General features: G+C 49.5%; 2 protein-coding genes and 1 non-coding gene across 3 annotated transcripts; 2 read left to right on the top strand and 1 right to left on the bottom strand.

Moving 5' to 3' along the window:
- Positions 1-3157: 3157 nt before the first annotated feature.
- Imp4 (IMP U3 small nucleolar ribonucleoprotein 4) lies at positions 3158-8323 on the bottom strand. Its single transcript, XM_076557998.1, has 9 exons — positions 8109-8323; positions 7866-7974; positions 5758-5841; positions 5159-5268; positions 4951-5083; positions 4723-4877; positions 4543-4637; positions 4380-4453; positions 3158-4287 (listed from the first exon to the last, which is right to left on the bottom strand). The coding sequence occupies exons 1-9, from the start codon at positions 8109-8111 to the stop codon at positions 4175-4177; spliced, it is 876 nt and encodes a 291-aa protein (XP_076414113.1). The 5' UTR covers positions 8112-8323; the 3' UTR covers positions 3158-4174.
- A 175-nt stretch (positions 8324-8498) lies between these two features.
- On the top strand, positions 8499-12643 carry Vma22 (vacuolar ATPase assembly factor VMA22). Its single transcript, XM_006990224.4, has 5 exons — positions 8499-8812; positions 8899-9002; positions 9085-9167; positions 9885-10016; positions 11633-12643. The coding sequence occupies exons 1-5, from the start codon at positions 8702-8704 to the stop codon at positions 11743-11745; spliced, it is 543 nt and encodes a 180-aa protein (XP_006990286.1). The 5' UTR covers positions 8499-8701; the 3' UTR covers positions 11746-12643.
- A 1121-nt stretch (positions 12644-13764) lies between these two features.
- Trnae-uuc (transfer RNA glutamic acid (anticodon UUC)) lies at positions 13765-13836 on the top strand. Its single transcript has one exon. It is a non-coding gene; the product is annotated as a tRNA-Glu (tRNA).
- The last annotated feature ends 1040 nt before the right edge of the window (positions 13837-14876 follow it).

Raw genomic sequence — 14876 nt, 5'->3', positions numbered from 1 at the left:
CACACACACACACACACACACACACACACACACACACACACACACACATCCTCACCACTACCCCACTAAGTCAGGGAGTCATCAAACAGAACGTGGCCACACCGTCTCCACCCAGCTCTTCCTCTCTACAACTCTTCCTGACTTACAGGATACCCAAGGTCAACTGTGCAGACCACCTCAGTCTCTGGTTGTTTGCACCTTTTATATATTTATTTAATTTCCCCCTGTATCTTATCTTTACCTTTTTCTCTCCCAAAGAACACAGGCTGCCCTGGGTCAGTCTCTTGTAACCCAACCTCTCGAGAGATGAGACTGGTTATTATTTGAATATACGTCTTTGAGATTTCCTTTCAGCTTATTCTTATAACCCCAACTCCCACATCTCACCTATTTCAACCATTCCTTCTTCCACATAAGCCCCTCCCCCACTTTACAGTGACCCATGAGTAATTACCAATCTCACTGTGGTCTTTTGTCCTTTTCTCCCCACTCATAACCACAGTAACTAATACACTAACTAGCACACACAGTGCAATTGGTGGCCCTTCAGGCCCCCTAACAAGTTGTATTTAAGGAATGCTTGTTTTGTAGTCAACTGACACTCTGTTTTCACGGTGGGTTCACTGCTAGACAGTGCCCTGAACAACAGTCTAAAATAAGAAAATGTCACCTCAACCTACTGGTCTTTCCTGAACTCTGAAAACATTCCCACTAAAAGCAGAAAGGCAACCTGAATTTAAATTTTAAAAATTTAATAGCTGTGTGGTGATGGAGCATACTTTTGATACCAGCACTTAGGAGGCAGAGGTAAGCGGATTTCTGTTTGAGGCCAGCCTGGTCTACATAGTGAGTTCCAGGACAACCAGGGCTACACAGAGAAACCCTGTCTCTAAATAAATGAAAATATTAACAACAAAAATACTAACAAACAAGGATGGGTATGTCCCAACACAAAACCCACCAGGAATGTGAAAGACTAAAATAACTTGTCTCCTCCAAAAATGACCAATCCCACAGTTATTGCCCCCAATGAAAATGATTCACATGAAATTTCAGATACATAATTCAAAAGAACAATAATAAATGTGATCCAACAACTCAAAAAGGACATGGATATATTTACTCGAAGAGAATAAAAACAGCTGAATGGAATAAGGAGGTCAATTCAGGCTGTGAAAATAGAATTTGATAGAAACATTGAAGAAAACTGAACTGAGATGAAGATGGAAAGGAAAAATGCAGTAGGTCAAATGAAGCTCAGTGGGAACCTTCATAAATAGAAAGGCTCATGTATAGGATGGAATTCCAGGGCTTCAAAACAAGGTAGAAGAACTGCATCACCCAGTCTAGGTCAATGATAAATTTAAAAGAACATGTGGCCGGGTGGTGGTGGCACACACCTTTAATCCTGGCACTCCAGAGGCAGAGGCAGGCGGATCTCTGTGAGTTCAAGGCCAGCCTGGGCTACAGAGTGAGTTCCAGGACAGGCTCCAAAGCCACACAGAGAAATTCTGTTTGGGGGGGGGGGGTGGAGCATGTGAATGGAACATGCAAGATCTTTGGGACAGCACGAAAAGGCAAAATTTATAGGCATACAAGGATATGAATTTCATGCCAAATGAACAGGAAATATAATTATAGAAAAAATTTCCCAATTCTAGACAAAGAGGTGCCCAAAGAGATACAAGAGGTCCACAGAACACCAACTGGGCAGGACCAGAAAAGAAACTCTGCATGTCATATCATAACTAAAAAACTAAACACACAGGACAGAGTGTGGAGAAAGCTGCAATAAAGAACAAATTCATATATAAAAGCAGACTCAGAGCCGGGCGTCGGTGGCGCACGCCTTTAATCCCAGCACTCGGGAGGCAGAGGCAGGCGGATCTCTGTGAGTTCGAGGCCAGCCCGGGCTACCAAGTGAGCTCCAGGAAAGGCGCAAAGCTACACAGAGAAACCCTGTCTCGAAAAACCAAAAAAAAAAAAAAAAAAAAAAAGCAGACTCAGTAAGAACACTACATGCTGCCAGGTGGTAGTGTCAGCCCACACCTTTAATCCAAGCATTCAGGAGGAAAAGGCAGGTAGATCTCTGAGCTCTAAGCCAGCCTGGTCTACAGAGCAAGTTCCAAGACAGCCAGGGCTACACAGAGAAACCCTGTCTTGAAAAACCAAAAGAAAAAAAAAGTACACTAGATGCTCTTTCAAAAAGACGGAGGTTCAATTTCCAGCATCCATATGATGGCTCAAAATTAACTCTAGACCCAGGGGATCTTACACCCTCTTCTGACCTCCTTAGGCAACAGGCATGCAAGTAGTACACAGGCATATATGCAGGCAAAATACTATTACACATAAAATAAAATTTAAAGTTAAAAAAAAGACATCCTAATTCTTAGAATCTGTAACTCTGAGTCCATTTGAAAGAAGGGTCTCTACAGATATAATTAAGTTCAGAATGGTGTAAATAAGGAGATCATCCCAGATCGTGGGCTGTAAACACTGTGACAAAGGTCCTTCTAAGACAAACATTGAACTTTGGTAGACAGAAGTGTGGAAGACAAAGGCTGGCACTGAAGTGCTATAGTCAACAATAAGGAATGCCAAGGGCTGCTGGCAACCATCACAAGCCAAAGTGCTGTGGGATGTTCTGTATGTCAAATGTGTTGCTCTGATTGGGTAATAAATAAAGCTGATTGGCCAGTAGCCAGGCAGGAAGTATAGGCGGGACTAACAGAGAGGAGAACTGAGAGAACAGAAAGGCAGAGATACTGCCAGCCACTGCCATGACAAGGAAGATGTAAGGTACCGGTAAGCCAAGAGCAAAGGGTAGATTAATATAAATGGGTTAATTTAAGATATAAGAACAGTTAACAAGAAGCCTGAGCCATTAGGCCAAACAGTTTAAATAATATAAGCATCTGTGTGTTTATTTTATAAGTGGGCTGTCGGACTGCCAGGGCTTGGCGGGACCGGAGAGAAAACTCTTTAGCTACACCAAAGAGCAAACAGATCCCCATCCCCAACACACTCAGCCTCAGGAGGGAGTGAACACCCTGACCTTGTGCCATGACCTCTAAAACTAACAAATTTCTGTTAAATTACCTGGTCCACAGTAATTCCTTATGGCAGTTTTAAGAAATAAACACAGGACATCACATGTTTTTACTTGTTTTAAAAAATTTCAAGAACACACACACATAGGTTTATTCTTCAAGACTGGAGCAAGCCATGGCAGGATTCCAGAGGCCTTGCAGAGGGAACTGGATTAATGAGTTGTAATGGTGGTCTCATCCCAGACTTTCCAGAACACTGGCCTCCATGGGTCCTATGTCTCCCTTTCAACTATTCTTACTGGACCCCGAGGCCTTTACCTATGTCATCCAGATGGCTTCTGTTCAGTTTTCATGATTCTATGCAGACATCTGCCTTATCCTATGTCTTGACAGGCTTCCTCAGAGGCCTCCTAACTGCATGATGATCTCATCACCAATTCTCTCTGTAAACTCTAGGGCATTTGCTGGGCCTTGACAACCACTCTACATAAACCCAGGAACGTGGGTACAGAGAGGACTTAAGTTGGGAGAGGCTGGGACAGAGTTAGAATCTTGAGGTACCTCCCTGTGTGCTGTTGGGCAGGCCCATCTACAAGAGTTAGAGGAATGGTCGACAGGCTGTTGGCATCACCATGTCTTCTGTGAAAAGGGAGGACACACCTGCTTGGTAGAGGGACCCTGTTGAACTGACAAGTTAGGCTGGCACTCAAATGGGGTCAGCTTGCTGCTGGTGAAGAAGACTTATCCTAAACACCAAAATAAGTGTTCACAGGGCCCAACTCCTGAGGAGACAACCATTTACTTCCCAGTGGGGAATTGAGGAATCTGCAGCACCATCCCCAGCCTGAGAGGGACTGTTTCTACTCCACATAAACCTAGGCCTGAGGACACTCCACTCCTTAGGTCTTCAGACCACAGACACTCCAGGGGCTTCATCTTTCAGGTCTGGCCTGACAGAGCATAGGCCCACTCTGACCAGTTAGAGGCAGCTGGGTAGCATGATGACAGAGGGTTTATTTAGATCCTTCCAGTCCCCACTTGGGATTAGTCAATCTGTCTGTGACAAGGCCCTGCCCCAAGAGTCCAAGTCTGCATCCTACTGGCCAGTAGCAGCTCACAGCTCACTCAGTGCTCAGGAAGACCCTCTTGCGGGCAGTGTTGGTATAGGGGTGCCAGCGCCACTCTACGTCTGCTGTGGCCTCCTGCTCCAGTGTGCCCAGGCGAATCATGTACACTAGGGTCAGGGGAAAGAGACGTCATCCCATGCACAACCAAGCCCCTCCTCTAGCCCCCCGCCCCCAGCATAAACTAAAGGCCCAAACTCACACTTCAGCTCAAATCGAGGCCCAACCTCAGTCAACTCCACATTGCGGTGGTCTGTCTTCTTGTAGACATGGTGCCTGAGGAGAAAGGAAGCAGAGACAGGAATGAGGGTCAGCCAAAAAGGCCACAAAGGTCATGATGCCCCCAATTCAGCCCAGAGACCCACCGGAATGAAATGTAGTCATCCTGGTTTGCAAAGGTGATGACCCGATGGCTGTCATCCTTTGGCACAGGGAACAGGTAACGGAGGATATCAGACACCTGGGGCAGAGGAAAGGCGAATCGCAAGTGGCTGGCCCGATCCTTACTGCCCCTGGCCCGCCCCCGCACAGGTTCCCATACTTACCCGCTTGCCCAACCGTGAGGTAAAGCCATGGGTGATGAGGTGAGGCTTGGCCTCTGACATGGTGCCCAGGTCAGGGATGTCATGCCGCATAACCACATTGCACAGTGTGAAGTAAGCCGTAGGACCGAAGGGCAGATGGCTGACAATGAGCCCCACTGTAGGCGACAGGCTGTCAGACACTCTGCCATGAGAACAGCCCGAGCTCCCTCTCCCTCTGGCAGGCCTTACCAGGTGTGCCTCGATGCTCATGGACAACCAACAGGTCAGTGACCCCATTGGCTTTGCAAGCTCGCACCAGCGCGCCAACCTCATGCCGACCTCGGTTCATGCGCTGGGCACCTGGGAACACCAGCTTCAGTTCCTGCCCATGGACCAATGTCAAATTAGAATTGAGGCCACTGGTCCCGGGCATTCCCTCTTCCCCACCCCCTGGTACCTTTGCGAACATCTTCAGGCGAGAACTGGGGTCTCGGGAGGTAGTGATCATGATTTTAGGATCTTCAACACCAGCCCATCGATATTCATCATCTACGTGGCTGGTCACACCTGTTAGAAGAACAAGAGACAAGAAAAATGCTGAGTCTGCTCAAGAACTTTCACTGATGGAAACGCACATCTGGTGGCCAGGGCAGCTACATTGGTTACCAAGCACAACTGAGCAATAACATAGTCTATGGTCCCCAAACTCTGAGCTGGTAAAACAAGAGGTGAGAAGACTCCTTCTCCTCACAATAAACATCTATCATATCTGTGATTCCTTTTCTGCTTATTAAATAATGCAATGAATGAGACATCTGGGTACCAGTGCCAAGGACAGTGTTCTGCTCAGCAGGCAATCCAGTGAGGGAGAGTCAGCAAAGAGTAAAAGCCTTCATTTGGGGAGAGCCCCTGTGGAGCTGGGGATGGGTACAGAAACAGCGCGTCTCGACAATTCTGTCAGGTGGGAAACTGCCCAGTGTGGCAGAAGAGGACGAGAAGCCCAGTGAGCAGAGAAGCTGGTTCAGTATGGAAGAGGGCAGCACAGCACAGTTTTACCTTCACCGCCAGCATCGTCAAACTCCAGGGACCCCTGTAAGGCTAGAGCCTCCCGGCGTAGCTCAGTGGGAATCAGCTGGTTTTCTGCAAGGAAAAGACAGGGGGCAGAGTGAGGCACAGCAGGGTCCCATCAATTTATAGAATACTGTGTGGTTTACTAGTCTGCACAAATTTGATGGAAAAGCATTGTGCTTCTTTCTTAACGAGTCAGTACAGAAATACAGGAGAAACAGAAGTAATAAACCAGCCACTTTACTCATTTCATAAATAAGCACTGCTTTAGCGTCTAACTTGAGATTATAGGGTGTGACACAACACCCGTTACCAACTTCTTTTCACCTCACTGTCAACTTATGGCACCTGGGGAGCTCATTTTCTAAAACACTTTATCATTTCCAATATGGATCATTTTTATAACCAGACAAAAACTTAATGAAGTTTTGGTAACTCAATGGTGGGCAGTTTGCTTACAAGTCTATAAGACCCTGGTGCTAAGAAATACTACAAAAACTAGAGTTGCTTTTTTTGAAAGAAACAGACTGCTCCTTACTAGGAAGGCAGACCAGTGACCCCGAGAAATCTTCACATAAGGACATTAAACCGGGTGTGGTGGCCCACGCCTTTGATCCCAGGGCTTAGGAGGCAGAGGCAGATGGATCTCAATGAGTTTGAGGCTAGTCTGGTCTACACAGTGAGCTCCAAGTCAGCCAAGGTTACAAAGTAAGACCCTGCCTCTAAAACAATAATAGCAAAACAATATAAAAAGAACATTGCCAGACTTGATGCACAGAACACTTCAAGGTGAGTGGCCTCAGCTGGTTGTGGGTCAGAGATTTCTTCTGTGGGCTAAGCTGAGGTGTGTCCACTCTGGAAAATAAAACCCATTTGAGCAGGCCATCCACAGGCCCACTTCTGCTCTCCAGCATGTGGGGGTAGAGGGCAGCGTCCCGGCAGCAGCACTCTTTCTAGTACCAATTGAAAATAAGCTCCTATCTGCCCAGGAAAAGGATTCTCCCCAGGGATACTCACAAGGAATGTCTAGCCATACCTTTTGGATCTTAGAAACAATACTGAGTGCCCCCACCCAAACAAATAAAGCAGCCAAACACATATACTAATATAACAAAAATGGTTCCTTTTGACGCAATATTTAATATAGTGATCATTATAAATGTTAATACATCAATTATTTTTTTCTTTTTGTGTATGTGTGTGCCTACCTAAGTTTACACATGTGAGGATGGCTGCTGCCAAAGGACACTAGATCCCCTGGAGCTGGGGTTATAGGCAGTTGTGAGCCATTCCATGTGGGTACTAGGAAATGAATTTGGGTCCTCTGTAAGAGCATAAGTGCTCTTAACCCTTGAGTCATCTTTACAGTCACCTCCATTTTTTTTTTTTTTTTAGTTATGAAGATGGATCACAGACGCTTAACATTATGCTTATGCAGCCCAAGCTGATCTGGAACTCATGCAGCCAGAGCAAGCCTTGAACTCCTGATCTGCTTGCCTCCAACTCCCCAGTTTGGGATTAGAGGCATAGGCTACCAGGCCCGGTTTAGTCAGGCTGGAGGCACAATCCAAAGCCCCTTTCAAGTTAGGCAAGCAGTCTAACAAAAGGTGCGATCCTAGCTCTAACATTATGCTTCTTAACACATATATACTTTACAGTCATAAGTCTTAGGAACTGCAAAATGAGAATTTAGTCAGAGGCACCAGAGGTGATGTGTTATCAGACAGGCACAAAGCTCTTTGGAAACAGAACCAACAAAATAGGGGTAAATATGACATTTCCAATTAAGCTTTGTGATACAGGAACTTCATTTAATGAGACAAATGGAAGTGTGGACAAAAGAAAGGCCAAATTTTAAACTTCTGTAAGCAACACTAACAATCAACCTGTAAACATACAGGGCTGCGGCACCAATAGCCACACCACCATATCTATCTGGTGGGACCGACCATTCAGAAACCAGAGAGGTCCTACCCAACAGGCAAAGAGGGGAACGATGTTCGGCCACACTAATACGCGACGTTCAAACGCGTTTGCACCACTGTATGGCATGCTCTAGCAAGGGCTAGGACCCCACCAGACTAGAGAGGCAGTACCTTCCAGGGCACGCTTGACTCGCTCCTTCTTCTCCTGAACGGACCGCTGCGCATCCTCCCGGGCCTTGCGGTACAGGTACTCGCGGCGCAGGCGAGCCTCCCGGCGGAGCTGGGGGGACAGACCGAGTCGCTATCTACTTCCGACCACCGAGGACCACAACCCAGCAACCCAGCCCTCCATTAGTCCCCCGTTCCCTCGCCCCGCCGCCCCGTCCAGCCAAAACGCGAACTCAAACACCCTACCATGCTGAGCGCCGCTCCCACACGCGTCTGGGATCTTCAGGCAACTCCGGCACCACGCAGCGCTCACTTCCGCCCTCAACCAAGATGGCCCCGGGAGGCGTCGCCACTCGACCCGACTGCCGTCCAGAGGGCCCCATGTTTAGATGGCGGAGGGCGTCGCCAGGCTATTGGTCAGGCCGGCCGCCAACCAAGTTCCCGGATGCGGAAGGTCACGTGGTCTAAGACAGCGCAGATGAATGAGTCTGCCCGCGGATTCACTAGTCCGTGTCAAACCGCCGGCGCGCGAAGACTGGAAGCGGAGAACGAGATGAATGGCTTCCTGGAGTCAAGGCCCGACTGTTCATAACCATCCGCTTCAAGAAATGCCCCACTTCGGGCGCTAGGGCCGGCGTCCTGGTGCCAGGCGTGCCCTGGCCGTTGATCCGGGGGACCCGGATGTTGTAGCCTCTGACTTCCGGGCCAGGACTGGGAACGCCCCCTCAAGGCGGGTCTCGGGCTCCGATTGGCTGGCACGCACATGCGCTATCGGTGGGTAGGCGGCTTGGGTGGGAGGCGGTGGCTTAGCTCCTCCGCGTCCCGGGAGCGGCTGGGCCATGGCGGTCCCGGCCCTGCGAGAGGAGTTGGACTCGGTGTACCTGCAGCTGCTCAACGACCTGGAGGAACTGGAGGCGAAGCGGGCGGCGTTGAACGCCCGGGTGGAGGAGGTGGGGCCACGGGGACTTGGAGGGAGGGACCCGAGAGCGGGGCCCGGAGAGGGACGCCGAGTCTGAAGTCTCTCCTGCCTCCCTAGGGATGGTTCTCGCTTGCCAAGGCTCGCTATGCCATGGGCGCCAAGTCCGTGGGGCCCCTGCAGTATGCCTCGTGTATGGAGCCTCAGATCTGCGTGCGCGCCAGGTGAGGCACCCTCCAGGTAGACTGGGGTGGGCAGGACGTAGGCCTGCGTGGCCAGAGAGATCCATCTTCCTTTCTCCTACAGCGAGGCCCAGGATGGACCCCAGACCTTCAGGGTGATCAAAGCTGATGCCCAGACCCCCGAGGAAGTGGGACCCAGCGAGGCATGTGAGTTCTCTTTCCCCCTGTCAGCTCTTAATGCTAAAGGCAAAACTCACCGAACACTCAGGATTACTTTTATTTGGGATCTGGTTAACGGAGCGCGTCTCAGCTGGAGACAATTTGATAGGAAGTTATAGGCGGGCCGTTTTATAGTGGGATAGGTTTTGCAGTCAAAGGAAGTCTCATCAGCTGAACGGAAAATGTGCATCTCTGTAAGTGTTCCTTGGAAATAAACCTCTAATCCTAGTTAATCATTCCTGAGACAAAGAATGGGGAATTTCAGGGTCTTCCAGAACATTTAGGAAAAAGGGGCAAGGTCAGTCTGTGATCTTGTTACCGGCAAACAGAATCATCCCTTCTCGAAGTCAGTAGACACACAGTCACCTGGATTACAAAAGGAAAGGTAGTAATATTTCTAGATACAAAAAAGTTGGGGGAGATTTCTTTTTCTTTTTGTCTTTTTTCTTTTTTGGTTTTTCAAGACAAGGTTTCCCTGTGTAACAACCCTAGCTGTCCAGGTACTTATTCTGTAGACCAGGCTGGCCTTGAACTCACAGAGATCCACCTCCCTCTGCCTCCCGAGTGCTTGGATTAAAGGCGTGCACCACCACGGGTTGTTGGGGGAAATTTCTAACCTTCAGTGTTTTCCAGAACTGTGAACTTAGGTTAATAAACTCACTGTGGTCATGAAGACTGTATGGCCTTTAACCTTTCTTTCTCCAGCTCTGCGCAGGCGCAAGGGCCCTACCAAGACCCAAGTGTCAGGGACCTCCGTGGTCCCTCAAGATCCCTTGAACTGGTTTGGAATCTTGGTTCCTCACAGTCTTCGGCAGGCCCAGGCCAGCTTCCGGGATGGTGAGTGGACCCTGTTGGCTTTGTAGCCATGTACTGAATTCCAGCCCTTTATCTACAGGGAGCACTTGAACACTGCTAACACCATGTGAGGACTCTGCAGGTTTTCACTGTAGCAAACTGTGTTGCATGTCTGCTGGGGGGGTTCCCCAAAAGCATTCACTGGCTGCCCTTAGCATTCTGGGTTCGGGTTTGTTAACTGCTAAGGCATATAATAGCAGCAGGGACAAAGTGGAGTGTTTATTCAGTGTAGGAGAAAGACCGTGTATACATAGATAGGCAACAAATAGACTTTTATTGTAGTTCCAGGCTCTGAAAGTCATGAAAAAAGTAACATGGGAGGGAGTGGGCTGGGGACCTGGTTCATGAAGATGGGACAGGAAAGGCCTCTCCGAAGAGACGAAGAGCTTTGTGAGAGATCTGGAGGAACTTAGCTAGAATCTGTTCTAGCTAAGGAGACCAGCTAGGCTCTGGCTGGTCTAGTTACTAGGGCAGAAGCCCTGCTTAGGGGGGTATGTGGCCTGGGGGGAAAGCAGAGGAGGCCAGAGGGCTGGAGTGGAGTCAGCAGAGCGGGATGCCGGGAGCTGGGGCCAGGGAGCCAGGCTCTGGTGAGGTTCCGTGGGTGGATCCAGAATCAGGATGAATCGGTAACAAGAATCCTTGGGATGCTGAGTGGGGACAGACTGGAGAGCAGAGAGCAGGCAGGTACCAGGATTGGCCAGCCGTGGGATGTAGGTAGAGGCACTGGAATGGAGGTAAACAGGGGGAACTTGTACACGTTTTGAGAATGGAAGCCCCAGTGTTTGCTGACAGCTTAAGTGCAGGAGTGAAGGAAAGAGAGGAGTCCTCTCAGAACTCTGGGAGGATAGAGCTGTTCCACCTGCGGTGGTGGGCAGCCTACCAGGCAGCAGCCGAGAGAAAGCTGAGTGGCAATTGTGTGCAGGTTCTGGTGGTTCGGCACCAGTGTCTGTACTGGAGAGAGATTTGGAATGCCAGGGTGGAGTGCTGGCGTTGACTTTCCCAAGTTGTTGACAACGATGCACAGAGAAATTGAGTTGAGGGCCAGGGGATACTGAAGAAGAGACTGCAGGCCAGGACCCACAGACTGGGGTGTCCTAGAATCTAAGAATTTTGAAGAAGCGTTCCCTGGAGGACTGGGGACATGAGTCTTCAGTTCTGCTGCCCTGGAGGGTAAAGACAGGATGGCCTGGCCTGCTGGGTGAGGTAGAGGGATAGAGAGCAGAGGTGAGTGTAGCCTAGGGATGGGTTGAGAGAGTGGGTCACGCTCAGGTGCAAAGAAAGGGGGGGGGGGGAGCAGCTCAGAACAGTGAGGGTTTGCAGGACCAAGGAAATGAGACCATGAGGTTCGTGTGATCTGCGAGGTGCTCATTCCTGGCAAGCACTGTGAATGGGGGGGCAGGGGGCTGTTTTTGAGGAGATGATGATTTAGCACAGATGAGGTGCTAAGGAGGTGAGGGTATGTATGTATGGGCCGATGTCATAGCTGGAACAATTAGACTATTGTAGAGGCCAGAGAGGGCTGATGCTCCTGTGGTCCTGAGGTGGGGGTGGGTAGGTCCCTGTGTCATACCATGGTGACATTCTTCTTCTCTCCCCAGGCCTTCAGCTGGCTGCAGATATAGCCAACCTCCAGACTCGAATCAACTGGGGTCGGGGTCAGGTCCGGGGCCTCCAGAAAAAACTGAAGGAGTTGGACCCTGGACCTGCCTGATCTGAATCTACTGTCAAAGGCATTAAGCATAGCCGTCTTGGGTGTCGCTGCCTTACTCAGGCCATCTTTCATAATAGCCCCATCTCAGCTACTGCCCCTCCTAGAAATGCCCTTAGTCTGTATTGTTTCCAGCCTTGTGAATTAGGAAGTTGAGTTAGGAAGTTTGATGAGGCAAGCTGAGCAGTGTTGAAAGCAGTTTGTTTGAAACCTCTTGTAGGTGCACGTTCTCATAGGGCCTCCCTCCTTGTGGGCAAGTCAGTGAACAAAGGAGGAACCTCGGCAGAGCCAGCATGCATGGTGGAGGGAAGAAAAGGAATCTGCAGACCTAGGCCAGATCAGGACAGTTCCAGTCAGTAAAAATACCTCTGCCTGGGCATGTGGTCCGTGCTTATAGTCCCAGCAACTCTAGAGGCCGAGGCAGGAGGATCACTTAAGCCCTGGAGTTAGAGACCCTTTAAAATTATGTAAGACCACACACACACACACACACACACACACACACACACACACACACACACACACACACACACACACACTCCAGAGCAGACTGTCAGGTAGGAGGGGGTATTCTATTATAAAAGGGAAAAAAGACACTTTGACATTCTCTCAAGGAACTTGGAGGAACCTCCCACTTTTGTTTATAGAAGGATAGTCCAGCCTCTTTGCTTCCCGAACTTGTATTCTTGTGTCTGGGAACTGTGTCCTGCTGCACTTCTCTGCTGAGCTAACTTGAGCAGTGTCTGGAGACTTGTGTTTGAGGAGGGATGTAACCATTTATAGGATGTAAATACTTCTTCCTGATTTAATTTTCCTTATATTGGTTTTTCTACTTCTTAATTGTAAAAATACGTAACACTGTACAGAAAAATTGAATAAAGTGAAAGCCAGGGTAACTGTCCCCAAGCTCTTTCATTTCTTAAATCAATTTTATTTTATTTGTGTGTATGGGTGTTCTGCCAGCGTGTGTGCCTATGCACCAAGTGGTTGCCTCATGCCCTCAGGCCAGAAGAGGGCAATGGATCTCCTGGAACTTGACTTACAGATGGCTGTGAGCTGCCTTATGGGTGCTGGGAAATCCTGAGTCCTCTTGAAGAGCAGCCAGAAAGTGCTCTTAATTACAAAGCCATCACTTCAGACTCCCTTAAATCAATCATAATTTATATGATTTTTGGATCTGGGATTGTATTAATGTGATAATAAAGGAATCATAATTTACTGTGGTTTCAGCTGGGTTGTTCAGTGAACCGTGTGCCCAACTTTTCTATCAAAGTTCATGCTGTAAATTTTTCTGGCTGAGTATCTGAAAATTATTTAAAGGTTGTTACCAGCTTTTTATGATAAAGAGCAAAAAGACTAACAGCAAATTACAAGCCTGTGTGAGATGGGTATAGTACCTGCTCCCCTTCCAGATTCTCTGGGGCCTGTATGCTTGGGGTTATTGCAACTAAAGAGAAAAATGGTCCTCTGCCCTTCGTTTTGTTTTTAATTTGAGAAGGGCAGTGTGTAAACCAGGAGGGGTGTGACCTACAAGAACTGAGCAGTTTTTGCCTTCCGAGTTAAAAGCATTAAAGACATCCACCATCACGCCAGTCGGCTGAGTTAACAATAAAGCGACATCTCTGCATGCAGAGAGGACAGAACTCAGTTGTGATGACCGTAAATTCTTCCTGCGGGAGGACCTCTCGTGGAATGCTGATCACGCCAGTGTCCACAGGATTGAGTCTAGGTCGAGCCCACAAAGGCATTTACCGCGGGCCTGGGCTTGGGGTGTGCCGGGCTCCGGTAAGCGCGACACTACTGCCATAGGGTGAAAACAGTGCTCAGCAAACTGCTGTTGGCTGCTGACTTCCGCCCCATTTCCATTCACAGCGAGCTTCCCTCCTTCCGGCCACCAGACTGGGGCAGCCGCGGGATCCCCAGGAAGTGAAGATGCTGAAAAATCGAAGGGGTGGGGTTTGGGCAAACGTCCCTGCTGACGTAGATGACATAGCAGACAAAACAGAGACACCTGCTGTCAGCTCCCATATGGTCTAGCGGTTAGGATTCCTGGTTTTCACCCAGGCGGCCCGGGTTCGACTCCCGGTATGGGAACAGCGTGACATTTTGTTTTTGTCTCTTAACACTCTGCCCCGAAGTAGCGGAGTCGACTCTAGCTAGCTGAGTCCAGAAGGCTCAGGAAACTCCTGTGCTACGTGAGTCTGCGAATTGACCTCAGCCTTCATCACAGCACTAACAGCTGGGCACCACAGCACTGGGCTCATGTGACCACCACTGGGTCTACACACGCACGGAGGGCCGGAACTACCAACACCCGGTCAGAGAACGACTCCCCCAAGTTCCTACCCAATTTCCTTTGTTAATCCGGGAAGGTTTAATGCGGGGTTGAGGTGATCTGCTCCCGGGCATTGGAGATGGAGCTCGCGCTCTCCGTCTGCACTTCTATGTGTGAGTTTGCCTCTTTCCACTGCGCCCGCCTGGACGGTCCCTGTGCCCCGCGCCCTCTTCTTGGGCTCCTCTTCTTTTCTTAACAATCGACCCCCAAGATGGTACCCCTTCAAGCCATATAGTGTGACTTTGCTACCGTCCCATCAAAGTCCGCGACTACTTTGAGACTTGTTCGAACTGCGCGCTTGGCCCGAGGGTGGCATCTCCTCCCTCTCGCCTGGCCTTGCCTTGCCTTTTGGAAGCAGCTTCGGCTCCCTCCACACCGTCCCACCCAAACCCCCATCCCCACCTCCCTCCGGGGAGCCTGTGGCTCAAGCTGTCTTGTGCTGGCCTCTCTGGGTCACCTGACTTTCCTATGCACCTCTCAAGTGTCCTTTCACGCGCTTCCTCTCTTCCCGTGCTTGAAATATAGACTGTTTCTCTGACACTGACTCTGTCCTTCAGGACCTGTAGGCAGCTTCTACTCCCATCTACTCTTAGTCTGGCCTGAAGCCTGTGGGTAGATAAAACTCTGGAGCCGCCTATTAGCGGCTCTAGAGCCCAAAGCGTCTGAGTTCCGGATTGGTAGTGTGTCTCCACCAGAGTTCCTGGCCCATCTGATCCTTGCTATCCCATCTCTTCGGCACGTGTGTTTGTGTGTGGTGTCCCCCGTCCCCCCCACCCCCCACCCCCACCCCCCATCTTCC

Source organism: Peromyscus maniculatus, chromosome 21, assembly GCF_049852395.1.
Source record: "Peromyscus maniculatus bairdii isolate BWxNUB_F1_BW_parent chromosome 21, HU_Pman_BW_mat_3.1, whole genome shotgun sequence".
Lineage (NCBI taxonomy): Eukaryota > Metazoa > Chordata > Mammalia > Rodentia > Cricetidae > Peromyscus > Peromyscus maniculatus.
Note: the sequence above shows the minus strand (reverse complement) of the source record. Positions and strands in the feature narration are given on the sequence as shown.